This window comes from Stylophora pistillata, chromosome 3 (assembly GCF_964205215.1).
Source record: "Stylophora pistillata chromosome 3, jaStyPist1.2, whole genome shotgun sequence".
NCBI lineage: Eukaryota > Metazoa > Cnidaria > Anthozoa > Scleractinia > Pocilloporidae > Stylophora > Stylophora pistillata.
This window is the reverse complement of record NC_142521.1, coordinates 7,093,333-7,111,491: the sequence shown is the minus strand read 5'-3', so window position 1 is coordinate 7,111,491 and position 18,159 is coordinate 7,093,333. Positions and strand designations below refer to the sequence as shown.

At 40.0% G+C, this 18,159-nt stretch overlaps 1 protein-coding gene across 1 annotated transcript; it reads right to left on the bottom strand.

Moving 5' to 3' along the window:
- Positions 1 to 83: 83 nt before the first annotated feature.
- LOC111334516 (pre-mRNA-splicing factor ATP-dependent RNA helicase DHX16) lies at positions 84 to 18,159 on the bottom strand. The gene is made up of 21 exons (XM_088751650.1): positions 17,430 to 18,159; positions 16,222 to 16,278; positions 15,607 to 15,978; positions 15,134 to 15,217; positions 14,972 to 15,019; positions 14,306 to 14,371; positions 13,442 to 13,510; positions 12,384 to 12,494; positions 12,114 to 12,167; positions 10,651 to 10,712; positions 9,772 to 9,913; positions 8,938 to 9,006; positions 7,832 to 8,083; positions 7,294 to 7,434; positions 7,060 to 7,173; positions 6,767 to 6,934; positions 6,457 to 6,524; positions 5,876 to 6,200; positions 2,933 to 3,010; positions 2,140 to 2,238; positions 84 to 1,754 (listed from the first exon to the last, which is right to left on the bottom strand). The coding sequence occupies exons 1-21, from the start codon at positions 17,994 to 17,996 to the stop codon at positions 1,617 to 1,619; spliced, it is 3,084 nt and encodes a 1,027-aa protein (XP_088607776.1). The 5' UTR covers positions 17,997 to 18,159; the 3' UTR covers positions 84 to 1,616.

Sequence of the window (18,159 nt, the reverse complement as noted above, 5' to 3'; positions counted from 1 at the left end):
CTACCGCCTTTCTCTCAACAAACCAGATGCAAAACTCTAACGAGTTTGGTTATTTTTACTTTGAGTTCTCATTGACTCTTTAAAAGTACTTTCCTTTCTTCTGATTGGCCGTTGGGATGATTAATTTTGGTTTTGTGTTTTTTTTTTAACTTTCCTACCAAAATGAAATGATGCAAATAAACCGAATGCAAACATGGAGGACCATACCACCACCAGTCCTATCACACAGTCTAATTACAAGCGTGACGCGTTTACTATTAATGTTAGTGCTCAAATCGTGCTGCACAAGGCCTGAAGCTGCAATTAAAAGATGAATTTTTTTAATTCTTGTACTGACTTGCCCAATTAATGTTCGAAATTCACGCACAATTGTTATAATATGTAGCATCAGCAGTGTGTGTATTACTAAAATCTGGAGCCTATTTGTATTAATCGCTACAAATATTTTATCACAGGATCGTTGAAAAATATTACACTCTATTACTCTCCACTTCCCTTCCATACGCTTGAGAACTCCCTTCCATAGAGACCTATCACGCACAAAAAAATTAAAACAAAAGTAGCTACTAAAGTTTCCAATTCTAAAAATTGGACAAGTGAATAGCTTAAGACCGTTTATCGATCCTTTGGATACCAATGCTTTTAAGCATTACATTTCACAGTGAAATTTCAGCGAACGTGTTTAATTCAAACCCAAAAGGGGGTTTTTGAACGAGGTCTAATGAACATCGTAGTTTTTGACAATCAATTTCTCAGCTCGGGGCCCTCTTGATACACTTCACCAAAAGCTACGTTGACATAAATGTCTGGCTAAAGCAAAGACGGATTATAACGTGTCTTTTGATTGACAAAGGTTAACTTGCGTTTAAATAACCTATGCACGAGGTCTCTATACTCGAAGGAAGACCTCTTTCCAGATATGAAAGGGTGATGAGAACAATTAGTTTCTTGGTGTTGAAAATAATTACTGCGTTTAGGGGCAGTATTCACCAGTAGCGGTTTTGATTCTTCAACGAGAAGCACTCAAGGCACGCTTTTAACACACCTACATCAACTGCCAAGAAGGTGTTTTAACCTTACTTCGCTGATTTTTTATTTTTCCTTTTTAATCGAAGCCTAAGATATCTCTTACAAAAGTCCCTCTGGCATGAAGACCAGTGGACTCGGTTGTTCGTAGGGTTGATAACACTATCCAGTGGATGAATTCCTATGCAGTAGATAACACCACAGTACGTTTCATTAGCACATCCGCTGGGTGGCCATTCTTCCATTAGATGGCGTTATCTGCTCTTTGAAAAACTGGGCCATGGTCTTTATTTTGCTCAAAGTTTCATGGTATTCTGGAGTTAACGTTTCCTTTTATTGTTGTACACGTGCTTCGCCCTTCCTTTTTTCATTGAGAGCAAAACAGTCTTTTATGATACTCTTGTTCTAGGGATTTTTCCCATCAAATCCCGACTACAACGACGTACATCCTTTACGAAACGAAACAATGTCAGAAGACACAAGATCGTCTTAAGTTCATTACAGTAATTAACAAGTCCAGGGTTCGACTCAAGCCAGAACTAAATCGATGCTAGCGTGACACAACATGTTACTTGTCATGCAACCCAAATTCACGTCGTCGACCTAGCTTGCTCTCTTGTGACTCCGGCCGTCTTGGGCATTTTCTTACTGGAGCTGTCTTCTAGCTCCTTGGCTTTGTAATAGTGAGGTGCTACCTCCAACAGCCATTTGTTTTCAATCTCTATGATCTGGTAAGAAAGTATTCATTTTGGTAACAGGCTTCTAGTTTCAAACCCTGCCCTCATGTACGAGACAAAGTACATGTAAGCGGTAAAACTAGCTTGTTTCTCTGGATTGGAAACGCCAGACAAATCAGTGTTTGACTGAGGAAGGGAGACTGATTTTGTTTCATATATTTCGTGAGCTTTGAGATACTACAAGCGACCAAAAGCGTCCGTTCAGTTCAAATTTCGTGCTGGACTTCACCATATTGAGCAAATTAATAATTCCTTTCCTTTTCACACTGCACAGGCTTTTTTGCCGCAAAGAGCTTAGATCCAAGAGAGAGATACATAGGTGATGTAATAATGAATGACTCTCAGAATTAAGAATCAGTAGTAAGACTGACATTACCTGTCTCATGAACTCCTTTGTAGTGAACACAAGCTCGTGGTAGATCACCCATCTGGGCTGGTCCTGGAAAAGACTGCTGTTCGGGTGAATCATGACTGTCTGCAAGAAAGAATACCAAAACGATAACAAGACAACTTGCGAGTCCTACAGGCGATACATCTACCAGTCTAAACATGTATTTCACCTGGTTTGATACGACTCGCATAAAAGTAATCTAATCCAACACGGCCTGTCGCTTACATTCATTGAAAACAACCGCACCCATTCGTAGGAATGCAAAAACATAGGCGCTGAGAGGAACCCACGTATTCAAGTTAAAGCCTTCACTGATTAGATATAAATCAAGTAGCTCCACATTCATCCACAGCACTTGTTTTCACAACAAGGCAAAGCAAAGCCCGGGTCCATTACACTTGCATGTCTTGGTTGTGAGAACTAACCCCGGTTGTTCGAAGGGTGGACACCGCTATCCACTGTACAAATCTCTAACCGATGGATAGCGCAGTACGTTTTTTGGACAATTATCCGCTGGAAAGTGATTTTTCTGTTGGATAGCTTTATTCGTCCCTTGAGCAACTGAGCCCTGATTTCAAGAAACGTGTTTATTTGTAAGCGGTTTACATAACACCGGCTGTTCGCATGCACTTTTCCGTGTGTCTCGCAATTTTCCGTGACTCTGAACTTGACCTGCGTAAGACACTCCTTGCGAAGATAATCGCTCAAAGTCTCAATCTCCCTTTCTTTTAAGCTCAGAGCAGATTGTTTTGAATTCTAATGCGAAAAGCGCCTTTACCTGCTGATGTTTTACTGTCCTGTACTGACCACTCTTGCTTAGCCTGGCAGTGTGATAAAAGTAACCTGATGTGATGGCCTAAAAACAAAAGATAGGACAATTTGACGTCGGTATTGTGGTAAAAAACAAATCGACAGTTTTAAAGCGAACTAACAGTGTTGCAGACTCACTCGGTTGCGCCTTCTGAGTCCACAACACTTTGACCACTGTTATGACGAATTTCGTTGTTGATAAGAGTATTTTTTTTTAACAACTTTATTGGGTTTCAAATTATAAGACTTAGATAATCTGTTAAGAAAATAAAAGAAAATAAAACACCCAAATGAACGAGCACGAACGAGACTGAGGGACCCATGCGAGGTGCAGCCCAAATAGAAAATACGCTAGTGAATCTAAAAACTTACACAAATAATAGGGTCCTTACGCAAGGACAACGAGGAAGACGACGACGACGACGACGAACCGGAAGTAATTTTCCATAACTTGGGGGTAGTGCGCATGTCACGACACCACTTCGCTGTCCACTGGAAGTTCACAACGTGAAATCGTGCATTTTTACATCGACTAGTGAACGTATGTATTTAATGGGCTATTTTTTTTTTTTAATCTGTTTGAAAGTTTTTGTCCCCAGAAAACCGAAATATTCTAAGGATATGCCATCTAAATTAGTTAGAAACATTTTTTGATGATACTTTTAGCCGTAGCGTTTTGTAATTCGCTTTACTTTTGTTTCTTATTTGTAGGCACTCATTTAAGAATGGCGGCTATACAGTTGAAGAGCTTGCGGCGAAAGAATTTTGTGATTCCATTGCGTGATTCTGTGGCTGTGTACATCATATATATAATCAAGTACCTCATTGCTGATCATACTAAGTGCAGGGACTGGCCTCCCAAATGGAGGAAGCATATCGCTATTTCTGCACGGATAAGCTAACCTTCGCAGTAGGATGCAAAGGCGGCTTCCATTGCACTCGCCACAGATCTTTGGTAGCAAGTAAAGCTTTCAGGAATTTGGAGGACCTCAGCGACTAGTGGAAGGTCACGCTTTCTGAATCTAAATTCTACCACACACTCTGAATCGTTCATGTCTCCGAGTGAAAACCTTCCACAATTCTCGTAAGGAAAATCTGGATGCTTTGGAATGTGTTCTTCGTATAACAGCAACAGTTCTTCATCGTTTAAATATCCGTGAAAGTGACTAAGGAGAAAGAGCTCGTGAAGTTCGTGAAAAGAAACCATAATGGTAAAACTGGAGCTTTGAAACAATTTTTTTCATTTGTTTACGTTCAAGTCCGCGTCGAGAGCAGCTTAAGTTCACATTTTCCCGCCCTTTTTTACCAGTGAACAGCGGTCTCGAACCAGAATTCGCGCTGACATATTCGTCGTCCTTGCTTGAGGTCCCTAACATCAGCTGTGAACTATGACCGGTGGCAAGCGCACGACCTCACAAGAGACCAAGTGCACGGGTATTCCACGTCAAATGTTGTACGCAAGAGGCTCGTCAGAGTTCGTTTTAAAGAGTTATTAAAAACATCGAAACTGGAGAAGCTATTATCAGGCACAGATTCACAGATGAAATTCTATAACTTTACAATCCTATTAAAATATGAAGCTTGAAATGTAGAGGTTTTGCAAATAGGGGTTTTTAAGTTGAAGGAATTACTAAGCCTAGTACGGCCATGAGTTACAAAAGAAACGAATCCATGGACATTTAGATCTATTTGTCCATACAAGCATTAATAAAAAAAACGTTATATCTTTAAGCTCTCTATCATATACTAGTGATAGCAAATCCAGTCTAATAAGTCTTTCCTTATAAGACATTTCTCCAATGCGAGACCGCAGAATCCCTCGGGTGGCTCTTCTCTGCACGCGCTCAATCTTGTCTAGTAGGTAGCTATGACTTGGAGACCACACTTGCGTTCCATAGCAAAGTTGCGGTTTAATAAGGGACAAATATAATCTCCGTCTGACTGCCACGTTTGTCGAAAGTGGGCAAGTACGCTTTAGAAGACCAAGTAACTTATTCGCTTTCGACACAATAGCGTTACTATGTGTGACCCATGAAAGGGTGCAAGCGACAACGATCCCTAGGTCATTCTCTTCAGCCACACGACTGATTTGCACGTTGTTAAGGGTTTAATTGTAATGTGCGGGTTGTTTCTTGCGTGTGACACGACTTTTTTGCATTTGGAGGTATTAAATTTGATGTTATTATATTGCGTCCATTCATCCATATTTGAGAGGGTGGTCTGCATAACTTCGCAATCGTAAACGCCCTTAACAGCACCAAAGATCTTAGAATCGTCAGCATAAAGCGCGGTCTTTACTTCACCATTTGCAGCGTCAGGTAGGTCGTTAATAAAAATAACAAACATGAGCGGACCCAGGAGATTCCCTTGGGGCACTCCAGAGGTGACGGGGGCCCATTTTGGCGAAGCACCTTCAAGAACTACTCGTTGAAAACGGCCAGAAAGATAATTATTAAGCCCTAACAGCAAATTGCCAGAGATTCCGTACGCATTCAGTTTAGCAAGCAGAATGTTGTGGTCCACACTGTCAAAAGCCTTTGCAAAATCTAAGTAGATCACATCTGTCTGTATGTTCTTATCTAGGTTGAGCCCGACATCGTGGAGAACCGAAAGTAACTGAGTCACACATGATCGATTTTTTAAAAAACTGTGCTGAAGGTCAGTTGTCAAGCTCTTTAGATGTTCATAAAGGTGATTGAGAACACAGCGTTAGAGAACTTTGCTAGCAATCGGTTGCAAGGATATCGGACGATAGTGTTCAGCTAGTTCCTTGGAGTCCTTTTTTAGTGGATTGGCACTGTCGATTTGTTAATTTTCTATCTGTCAAGAAGTCTTCTTTAAATGTTAGCAGAAACTAGATGCTAGTCACTCAGAGTGGTTGGAGGGTTAACCGTTATTGTCGACCTCTTACCTTTCTTATAGGAACAGAATCATTTGGGTTCGACGAAATTTCAATCTCTACTCTCTCCATCAGTCCCTCTAGCTGCTCTCTAACGTCACGTGCTCTCTTCATAGAGCGATGCTGTAAGAAATTCTCGTAGCACCATTGAGTGGAGTACCCAGTCTCCACCCACTGATCGTACACGTTCAACAATGTCAGGTGATCACCTCCTGGACGAAAGAAGTTTACGCGCGCGTTGTCCGCATGTACGACTTTATCCTTGGGGCGATAGAAAATGGCGTTGTTCACCGATAACATGGCAGTGATGGTAAGAATCTGTTCGACGCACTTGTACCTGAAAGACAATTGAAAATGAAAATCGATCTTGGGTTCTTTTGACACAGACTACGCGAACATTTGTACGAATGTATTCAAGGTCTTCCAGGTCAAATTATCTTAAACTCCTCATTTGCTACAAAATTTTCTTCCTCTCTTACTGAGTTTTACTGTCAGCCACCTTTGTGACACTCGCATTCAACATATCGAAAAGTTTTCTTTGGCGCAGTCTAGCAGTAGAGATTGAAAATGACACAATAATTAAGGTTTCTCACTTTTCCGATGCAATCAACATTTTAGACATCGTTGGTTCAATGGGAAATTCCGCCATGCGACGTCCAAGCTGAAAGAAAGAGAGAAAAAACAAACAAAGAAACAAGGACAGTTAGAGAGTTTGAATCACTTCGTTGAACGAGCTTGTCTAACCTCTTTCCTCCTCAGCGTGGTAAGTGCTTAAGTTCTCCATCTGAAAACGAACTTCTCAGGACTAAAACATAACTGTACTGGTATCACAGTTGCAGAAGCACGCTTTCTGATTTTGGAGCATACTCTTCATAACGAAAAAATCTTCACACCGTCACAAACCTTTGTGAGTTCTCCGTGATGGTTCAGTCCTCCCAGAGCGTACAGCTGCTCGAGGGCAATGATAAGGGTCTCAGCCGGAGGGGGATCCATGAAATCAAAATGAATCAAATCGTTGATACCCAGGCTCTTCAGAAGTAGAACTACATTTCCCAAGTTAGTTCTCTGGATCTGTGGAAGGTGAAAAAAAGGGATGAAATACTCTAACGATGGTTGCTGAAAATACCGTTCTTTTGAGTACCGATCAAAGGAGAAATTTTCTTCAGCAACAGCTGATAAATCAAACGATATCTTACCTCGGGGATGGTATTATCCTCCAGTTCGTTCTTGTACGCCCATGCTGTGTACAATCTGAAACACTTGCCTGCTGCCACGCGACCCGCACGACCTGCTCTTTGATTGGCTGATGCCTAGGAAACGTCACAACAGTTAGTGGGTTTAATTCACAACCACAACATTAAAGAAAAACAATCAGCAAAATTCAACGTTTTGAGGCACTTTGGTAAGAGAGTTCTAGGACCAAGACTTACTTTTGAAATGGGTGTCACCACTAGTGACTCCATCCCTGTGCGAGGGTTGTAACTCTTCTGTTTACAAAATCCAGGATCAATAACATAGATAATGCCATCAATGGTTAGCGACGTCTCGGCGATATTGGTGGCTAAAACAACCTGTGGGACACAAATATTGCAAAGAGTTCTCTTTTGCTTGTCTTGGGTTGAAACGTTTTGAGATAAAAAATTAAAATTAATCGCAAATCTTTTAATAATCATTGTCTTTGTTTCGTAACTTTTAAAATCCAAGGTTTTAGACTTTGCCGGGCAACCTTCAAATTTAAAAAATGAAAAATGAAAGAGTCCGTAAAATTTTGGGAAAACAAGACGTCATAGATACGTTCTGACACAGCAGGACTTGTTTAAAAAAAAAACAGTCTTTCTAAATTTTAACTAAAATGCATCTGCCTCCCCAGAATTAGACCATTCTTATATAGCATAGGCATTGTTAATAAAACAAAATGGTGGATGAAACAAAAAAAAATTAAAATGGTGGCCAGGAGGATTTATTTACTTTTCTTCCCCCAGGAGGAGTGGGCTCGAATATCTTGGCTTGCAAATCAGATGGAAGATTAGCGTAGATGGGAAGAATGATCAGCTCCTTGATTTTGGAGCCCAGTTTGCGCGTGCGTTCTTGTAACAACTCCTGTGACGTTTCGATTTCCTCCTGGCCGGTCAAAAACACCAGGATGTCCCCTGGGGGTTGGGTCACGTGTATCTGTAACACAGTCACCACCGTGGCTTCAAGATAATCAGCTTCTGGAGCCTGGAAAATGAGAGGTGAGAGGATTAATAAAATTACTGCACTTTCACAGGAAAGGATAATTTTTAGAAAGAACAGGTACTTATATGCCATTGCTTTCAAAGGTTTCTTATCCGGAAAAGGACAGAATTTCTTTGGAAACACCTTCCGATGAATCGGACAAAGTATTTTGTTGATTTTTCACCCGTCCAAAATTGACTGAACCAAAATCGCAGAGGAGAAGATAGCACGTTTGTACATGATAGAGAATGATTGTTTGCGTTCGTCACGGAACGTCCTCGAAGAGCAATCTGGTTTTGTTGCTTAATATAACAGAGGAAGCCCCCAGGGTTATAACAACTTCCCTTTAACAGAGATCTTCTCGTAATAGGAGAAGGGGGGAGGGGAAGGGGAACAGGAGAGGGAAGAAGGGGAAGGGGGAGGTGGGAGTAGGCACAAAGATAACATGAAAATCATTTATTCTGCAAGAGCCGAAGCTTTCATTTGTTTCATGAAGGAGGTGTGTCTGAATATAAGTGCCCCAGTAGAAAGACCCTATGGCTATCGTTCGTTATGGTTTAGAGTCTACTGCGAAAACTATATAAAACAACTATGATCTAGTTTTCTTGGAGCAAAACTACACTATTTCTATTGGAGAACTGTGTTCATATTGATAAAAGCGAGTGATGGATATGGGAATGAACGCCATCCACTGTTATTACAGGCCGTACTATCGTCATTGATGTTCCACTAGAGAACAGTCTATTGTATCTTAATTAAAGTTGTATCGATCGACTCAGAAGTTAAAAAGAGACACAGATAAGCTAAAATACGATATTTTACCAGGAATGACCCTGAAAAAGGATAAAGTTGTTCACCTTTGTGTAATATATATTCACGGGAAATCGTCGACCAGGAATTCTAAAGATGGGTGCATCATCAAAGAACTGGAAGGTAAAACGTACAATGTATTTTTTACTTAACAGCTTGGTTCACTTCTAGGGTACGAGAATTGAGAAAAAGTTCTTTTTCTTTTTGGAGAGATCCCTCTGTATAAGGTTACTACGTTACAAAAAGGCGTCATCATGTTCTGAAATCGCTACGTTGGGTGTAGGCTGTAAAAGTAAATTGTGGCAGACACTTTCGAAAATACAAGGAGTGTTTTTTTTTTACGGTCATCTTTTTCTAGAGACGATATTGACATTCCATGGAAGAAGCTGAAGAAATACGCTATTCTTTCATTACGAACGAAGGACAAAGAAAGAATCTTTGGACCACTCATAAAGAGTCAACACACGGACTTTCCGATTTTTCCCTGCTCGACCCCTGAGCCACTAATTCGTTTATGAGCCAAACCAGAAACTAGATTCATGTGGCAAGCGTCACTGATATCCTGCAAGGGTCAGAAATGTCAAAGGCGTCTTGTTCGTGGATTTCAGAACGCTTGCTACACACGTAACTAGTCTTTTTCCGGGCTCAAGTTATCTGACCATGAAATCCTTCGATTCCTAGTGGGGGAGTTTTCAGGCGCGCGAGGAAGGCGCGGGGTAGTCGCGGGGTACGCGTGAGGAAAGCGCGTTTGTCTCCTCGCATGTGTTTTTCCCCTTGAGCTCTCATTACACTTACCTTTGCTCGCCCGAGAAACGACAAAAATGACACCCATCATGCGGGCTACTGAGTAGTGGATAATAACGCTATTTATCAAGACATGCCTGGGAAAACTTGTCAGCATCCAAAGTCGCACTGGATATCAGAAGTTTAAGATCTTTTCGGAATCGAGCAATGTCCTTGACCAAGCCAAATAGCACATCCGTGTGGAGGGTTCGTTCGTGAGCTTCGTCAATGATCAGAACACTGCCAACAGAAAATTGAAGTCATTAAAGTAGAAGTTGTTCCAGACAGTTTACAAGTACAATTTTCATCTCCGGCTACAAAAACTAAATCTAAAATGAAGTCACTTCCCGCTTTTTGAAACTACATAGTGAAGCCTTAAATACATAATATAGGCGGATCTGTTAACAGTGCTGTATATTTAACAATTATTCCACGAGTGCGCGTTGGATATGAGATGATAGATAGCCAACGAGGCGCGTTTTATTAAAAACGTTAAATTAAATTATTAAATTTTATTAAATTCTTGGCTCCCTTTGAATTTTAAGCTGACACGTACGCTTACCATATTTGTAGATTATGGTATATTGGCTGATATACCATAATGGTTAAGCCAATAAAAAGTCTTGAATTGCATTATCCAATGATCTAGTTTTTAATAAAAAGTACTATTAAAACTAGATCATTGGATAATGCAATCCAAGGCTTTTTATTGGCTTAGCCATTGTGGTGTATGAGCCAACATACCATAATCTAATATCTATACATTGCAACATCCGGTTTCTTCTTACAAAATAAAGGCGAGAAGATTTGTCTAATATCTTGGGGGCGTCTTTTTTAATAAAACAATTATTCCACTCGCGCTTGTTGGATATGAGATGTTTATAGCCAACTCGGCGCTACGCCCCTCGTTGGCTATCTATCATCTCATATCCAACGCGCGTTCGTGGAATAATTGTTAACTATAAGGTGAAACAAACCTGTATCCAGCCAGATCCGGTTCACCCAAGAACTCACGCAGCAACATTCCATCAGTCATGTACTAAAGATCAAATTTCAATTACTTACGACTTAAGCTATACATTGATATATTTGGAGTGTCCCCAGTAATTTGCGACTGTATTGATTTTGCTTTAATTAATAATAATAATAATAATTTATTATTTATATAGCGCATAGGCCATAGGAAGATGCTCCCAAGCGCTTTACAACGTGCAAGTAACCCACCATCCCACCCCGGGGAGGAAATCCACCACACAGTAATCTCGTGCGTGGGAAATTAACGTCTCCTACCCCTAACCCTGCAGGAGACGGGGCCTACGGTTTATTCGTCCTTGTCCGAGAAGACTAGAATATCTATCCATTTCTTGATATCATAGAAAGGTAGCACATTCTCCTCACTTATTTTAAGACCACGAGTATTGGTCCGGCCGGGGCTCGAACCCTCGACCTCCCGCACAACACAATCCGGCGCTCTAACCAATTGAGCTAACCAGGTGCTTTACCTCGCTCTGTGACTGGTCTAAAAACTCGCGCCACCCTTTCAACCAATCAAATGCAAAATTAAAACCAGCCGCGTCTTGGTTTCCCGCGTTGTGTCGCGCTTTAGGCAGTTTGCTTTTTTTTTATTATTTTGAATACACATCGCCTTCGTGCGATATTTCCTTTTCTTCTGATTGGCGGTTGCGATAACTTTTGTTAAGGTTTTACGACACTCACTTGAGATCCACTCTCAGTGAGACTTTTATCTCCTCACCGTATTATAACTTCATCAATACGTAAACTGGAATTTCCACTGCTAAAAGAACATTACCCTGGTATTATTCTTTCAAACTTGTGCTTCATAACGTCAGTAGCAATTTTTATAAAAGATACATCTGTTTTGCTGTTTCTAAACCATTGTTTTGATACGTTCTCCTTAGAAAGAAATGAAGAACGCATGTACTGCAAGGTTACACATTTCGATGACAATACAGTAAGTCCTCATTAGCAACTCTCTTTACTGTCTGCCATACAGTTCTCATAATGTTAGTGAGGAGAATTTGCTATTGGATCAACTAATGGTCACCCAACTGATAATTTTCTTTATTCTCATAACTTGTCCGCTTAATATTGTAATATATAGATTTAGCCAAGCCTAAAAGCGGAGCTCCCAAGTTCGTAATATTAATGATAACATAAAAGATGTGCATTTGCCAAGACTCGCCTGAGACACCACTCCCTTCGTTTTGATGGTCTCCCCTACCCTACCCGTGCAATTTGAAGGCACGTACGTACGCTCGGTCAGTCACGTGACAACCAAACGAAAAGAGGTTGACCATATTCCATGGGTATGGGGCTCTACCCCACGCGCGCTTTGCGCGCGTGAGAGTCCCGCTATTAATAATGTACGAAGAAATTTTATGTTGGTCACTTGTGGGAGTTGAAAGGTTAAAAATCCTACCTTTATTATGGTTCGCTCTGAACAGCAATCTTCGAAACGGATACTGTATCCAACCTGAAAAAAGAATAAAAATCTTAAGAGAAAAAAGAGATGTGGGCAACAAAATTTAATGTAGAATGAATATGCACATCTACTAGAAAAAGGATAGAATGTCTCTGAAGTACAATGTACTTCAAAAAGTTGAAGTTTTGAATATCTGCAATCATTTGCGGATAACCACTAAACTACAGTTTTGCTTATATTTTTTCCTTTTTACGGTTCAAACTGTACCTCATTTCCTAGTTTTGTACCCATCTCTTCAGATACTCTTGCTGCGACGCTCATTGCTGCAACTCGTCGAGGCTGAGTACACCCAATTTTCATCTTACCCTTGGTAAAACCCTAAAAAAGAAAAGATTCCGGGAGGTCAGCTAAAAAAATGTGCGGTACATTCACCCTTGGAGATGCCCGATATGTTTGTTAATCTTTTCGATTCTGTTTACAATGGATTGCCCCGTAAGGAGGGCCAAAGAACACTCCATGGGCTGGCAGCAAAGAAAGATGGCACTATTCGCAGGCTATTATACAAAAGTAACTTCACTGTGCCTTGCTCACAAAATTTGGCCTTATAAGGCAGATTGCAGTAGCACTCAGCCAGAGCTTGGGTGGCACAAGATCCAACCAAGTCAAAGAATGGAATTTCTCCCGCTTTTTTATTTCCACAATTTCTTCATATCCAGTTCTCCCGAGGGAGCATTTCATTATTTAGCTTCTTCCACAGGTCAAAATATAATTAATTTCATTTATTTGTGATGCTCTGTCTGTTAACAAGTTACCTAAGTACAGCCTGTCATGATGCAGTCAAGCACTGTAGCCTCTTTCTTCTCCTCATAACATGATTAAACACTGTAAAAACTCCATGACTATCACAAGGATGCATACACAAGAGTTGCAACCTCACGTAGCAACTGCTCATAAAAGCACACATATAAACATTTTTATTACAAGACTCAGGCAGTCAGAGGGCCAATAACTTAAATCAACCAATCAAAATGCTCTATTGCCGGTCAATATTCTCTCAGTATTGGACCGGGCACTGTCTCGAATGGTCCCGAATGATACTGCACTTGTGTCCCTTTGAACTTCAGTCGTATAATAAATCTCTTATTAACCAAGCTTGCTCAGGACCGTACTGGAAGAATATTGGCCCTCGGTCTTTTTTGTACGGACCGAGCTGCGCTCGGTCCGTACTGTCAAGACCTCAGGCTGATATTCTCCCAGTACCGCCCTCGCACTTGGTTAATAAGATATATGTATTTTAAATAGTGAGGAATGAACACTGGACATACTGCTTCATGAAGGAATTGCGGAATTTGAGTGGTCTTTCCTGAACCTGTCTCTCCTTCGATAATAATAACCTGCAATTAAAAACAATTAGTCACAATGAGCATCTCAGCCGTTTACACCCTAACTTCAGTATGCATACCAGTTTTAACCACACTGTTCTTCATACAATTTCCTATGTCTATGATGCTTACAAGGAGAATTTGTTTAACAATCACGATTTTATTAAGTTGTTGATTGATATTTCTTTATTCTCAAGATCTTGATATTTGATTCTGGGGTGACATTGTAAGGGGAAATTAGACGCTAGTCATTTTTAGGGGTTTAAAAGGGCTGTTTTTACACTCAGTCATTGATAAGCATTTAGATGAAAGATGTGGTCAAACTGTTTCAGCCTCCCTTGCCAGGTATTTGTGCACAGAACCAGATTGATGCAACCAAAGGGGTGAACTTTCTTTGAGTGAGCAGTGGCTCAAAAGCTAAGCCTGGTTTATACTCTCATTTGTTACCATGGAAAAAGGTATTTTGGTCGATGTTGAAAATGACAAATCTGTCTGCAAGGTGACAAAGATTTCCTTCAAAATCAAAAAGTATGGATGGCCAGTTCTTATTAACACTACACGCCCTGTGGTTCATGAACCTTACAGCTGATAGTGCTTGGATAGCCTTGTATTGGTGCTAGGCACATTACCCAGAGGTTTAAAGGAGAGAAACTATTGTCAAAGTACAAGTACTCTGTGTTGTTATCATGTTCATCTCAAACATTGGAATCAGATGAACAACCCCTCAAAAAAGCTTGCCAAAAGAATGAAGTAGATCTTTAAAAACTAATACAAAAGTCTGAATCCTTCACTCAACAATGTAATTACCTGATGATCTCTGATGGCTTGGATAAGGCTCTCTCTATATGGATAAACTGGTAAACTTTTTTTAGTCTGTAAACATTCAACAAAATAGTGTTGCCTAACAAAACAACAATTACTGACATGCACATTCCACTTAGTCAGTCAATCCATCAGTCAGTTAATGAAATCATTTAAACACGAAGGCGCGCTATATAAGGAAGTCTTCCCTGGGAAGACCTAGGCTCATTTGTCACTCACCGTTGACGTGTGCGGGTCCAATTTAAAATGCTGGTAGACGAACAAAAAGAGCTAATGAGATATCTATTTTTCACTTCCACCAGCATGGTGGCATGAGGTAACATGCGAACAACCTACTTCGATCTCAAATTTACCGCCAAAAATAAAGACAGTTTCCATTGGAGAAAGGTAATACAAATCTCAAAAATTCTTGTATTGTGATGAAGACATAAAACAATTTTGAGGAATGCGCCCACTCTTCATTGCTTTGGAGTAGCTGTAGCTCAAGCTGACTTGACTTTAAGAGTTCTACATCACACGACGGTTGATTGACAGATGGTCCAGTAGGACCTAAGGCTCCTTTTATAGCGCGCCTTTGTGTTTAAGAAGCATTCAAACCAATCAACAGATCACAAAAGACTACTTCATATAAATATCAAAGATTTAAACTACCTCTTCAATTGTTAATCTTTTCTTCTGATAGTCATTCATCTCTGGTTCCTGCAATTCAACCATATAATAACAAAATGGAAATCTTCATTTCTTCTTCATTTTTACTTCTAGGTAATGAAATATTTTTCAAGATAAAGAAAATTGTACAGCTGTAGACCTCACCTGCTTCTCTTTTGTCCCAGGAATCTGTTCAGCCATTACAAAATTAATCTGATCTTCATCCACAACAAGATCATAATCCTTTTTCTACATGTGCAGAAAATAAGAAGTTTAAAAATAGTAAAATTAAATAACATCAATATTGGTCACTGCAAAAAAATATATATATTTTACATGTGCATCATTTCAAACATGCTGGCTGTCAAGGCCATTAAAATGCAGATGCATCATTCAAGGCTGTGCTCTAAGGAAAATTGAATGGAGCCCAGTGCTCTGAAACTGTGAAATCCAGGGTGCCCAGCATATGCTTTGTACGAAAAAACTAAAATTTCCAAGTCGCCCAAGAGAAAAAATAAGGCGCCAGGGGCCACCAGGCGCAGCGAGAGAACAGCCTTGATCATTGCAATACACAAACCTCACTTTAATTGAGTCTTGGAACAACAATGAGCCCCACTCCCCCTCCCCTCCTTGTGTACCTTGTTCTTGTCCCTTGCATCTTTAGCACCAAATTTCATGACAGCATAACCAAGTTTGTCCTCCTCCCATTTCTTCTGCTCATAATTAGGTCCCAGTTCCTCCACTGTGGTTTCATCATATTTGGCAGGCTTCTGATTTTCCTGTGGCATTTCGTATCTCTGTACTTTTTCCAATTCTCCAGCCTTGGCATGCTCTACTGCTAAATGGTAAACCTTTTTCTTATATTCTCGATCCTGTTTCTCTCTTTTTGAAATCTGAGCATCCTCAAACAAGTATTCATCATCAAGAATGTCCTCTTGAAGCATTTCAAGCTTGTCCACCCGCCGTTTTTTAACATAATCTCGGCGAGACTTTTTCCTTAAATCAGGAACCTGAAAAGAATTATAATGCAGTTTGTAAAATAGTGAAATGAGATAAACATTACTTTTCCTTCAGCTCTGAACCAGATTAACTAGTGTGGCTCAATATCTATTGTCAAACTCAGAAGTTCCAACAATTGTCTACCTTATCTGCCAGTAGGACAAAAGAATTACTTCAGCAGCACTACTAGTGACCTCAGTATATTGCCAAACTTTTAAAAAATAAATTACAGCTGATAGGTCAAAATCTCTCACCATTTTCTTTCTGTCCTCCTCATCCACTTTAAGTCTTTTGGCTGCCTCCTTAAAAGCCTTGAGAGTAGAAAACAGACAAACTTAACCCTTTTCACCCTAACATCAGTATGCATAAATAGTGTTCTCTATACATTTCCTATGGTGTTGACGAGGAAAATTTGTGTAATAACCAAGAGCTTATAAAGTTGGCGATCGTATCCTTTATTCTCACAACGTTTATCTGTGACCCAAGAGTGATGTTGTAAGGAGAAATAAGATGCTGGTCACCTTAATGGGATCAAAGGATTGAATAAAAATTAAATAATAAACCACCAACTATTTGTAATGCACATTCTATGAACAGAAGGCCGACTTCTATGCAAATACTTGGTCTCTCCCCATGTTTTATACAGATTAATGACCAACAGCCAGCTCAAAGATAGATAATATTTGGCTAACAAAGTGCACAATGCTAAAATTTAATGAATAATAATATCAGCTTTAAACAATAGAATTCAGCTGGAGGATTTCCAGAATAAACTAGAGAGTTACAAGGTCCACCTCTTAGTCCCTTGTTGGCATGTCAATTATTTTATCCTAAATTTCATAAAATAAAAATTCAGCTATTACAAGTATTTTTTCATAGAAGCTGACAAAATGAAAAAACAACATAGAGATCTGCAGAAATTTTGAGGTACTGACTAAATATATAAGATATTGAAAATCCAAATTCACACATCAGCATGCATGGCTGGGACTTCAAAGTAAGTAATACTTAACATGCTGGTCAAAATTAACTATAGTGCACACAAAAAAAAAAAAAAAAGGTGAATACTTTCATCAAATAAATCATTTCCAACCAAGGGTTTCGATAAAAACCAGTTATTGGCTGTCTACCACTGGCGTGAGACCTCTCACTGTCACCTGTTTTGCCTGTGAACTGGCCTCATGTTTGTGCTTTGCCTTACAGCATAGCCATGTATCACACCATCTGCAGCCACTTATGCAAAAAGTTACTAAAATCCCTGCCCAGCAGTACTGACCATTTCCCAGAAGCCTCCCCTCCTTCTTGTAAAAATGAGTGTATGTGCAAAGCCTTTAATGTTACAATGATTTGTTTTGTTTTTTCAAATGAAGCTCATTTTTCAAAAAGAGGCTTTGCACTTGGCTTCACTCTATAGTTGGATGTTGGAAGTGGACTTCCATTATCCCCCCTGTGTAAACAGTACCTTCTTGTCTGATCTCTCCATTATATTCCTAGTCTTTTCCTTATCACGTTTCTTCAGTCTATCAGCTAAGGCATCCCTCTCTTCCAAGTCTCTCTTCCTTTCCTCTTCTTCCTTTTCCCACTCATCTGATTCAGACTCTTTACCAACGTCCTTTGAAACTCGTGAATCAACAGCAGGAGAGTCTTCATCAGAGCTAGACGATTCTGTTTTCCGCCGCAGATGCTTCCGTTTCCTATCTTTCTGAGATGCCTTAGCTTTGTTCATTTCTTCTTCTTCTTCGTCATCAGACACCAATGCATAACCCTGAAACTTCTTTCTCTCTTCAAGAATAGCTCTTTCCTTCGCCCTGTACGGGTGTTCAACTGGCTGTGTCTTATGTGGTAGCTTCGACCACAGCTCCTGAGCAAGTGAAGCCATCTTGTTGTCTACTTCTGACACTTTTTGTACGAGAGATTCAACACTAGAGGAATTTTTGGCAAGTCCAATCAGGAATTCCACCGTGTACTTATCAGAAAAACCCAACACATCGTGCAATTTGTCGGAAACCCACGTCGTCACATCAGCCATGCTAACTCTTATAGCTGATTAGCGAGAAACTTCAAAACAACCCCAACGCTGCTTCTTGAAATATAAGGTGATTGACTCTTTAAACAACTTCAAATGTCCTCTTACATTTACGTTTTTGTAATATTGCCAGACATCACTAAGTCGGCCATCTTTAAATTTTAAC

What these genes read in the sequence shown, in the direction of transcription:
- LOC111334516 (XM_088751650.1), bottom strand. Translation starts at nt 17,996, where the DNA reads ATGGCTGATGTGACGACGTGGGTTTCCGACAAATTGCACGATGTGTTG. An exon ending in AAAGATTAACAATTGAAGAG is followed by an intron (nt 14,372 to 14,971) that starts GTAGTTTAAATC and finishes GAATGTTTACAG; the next exon opens with ACTAAAAAAAGTTTACCAGT. An exon ending in CCGGATCTGGCTGGATACAG is followed by an intron (nt 9,914 to 10,650) that starts GTTTGTTTCACC and finishes TTCTGTTGGCAG; the next exon opens with TGTTCTGATCATTGACGAAG.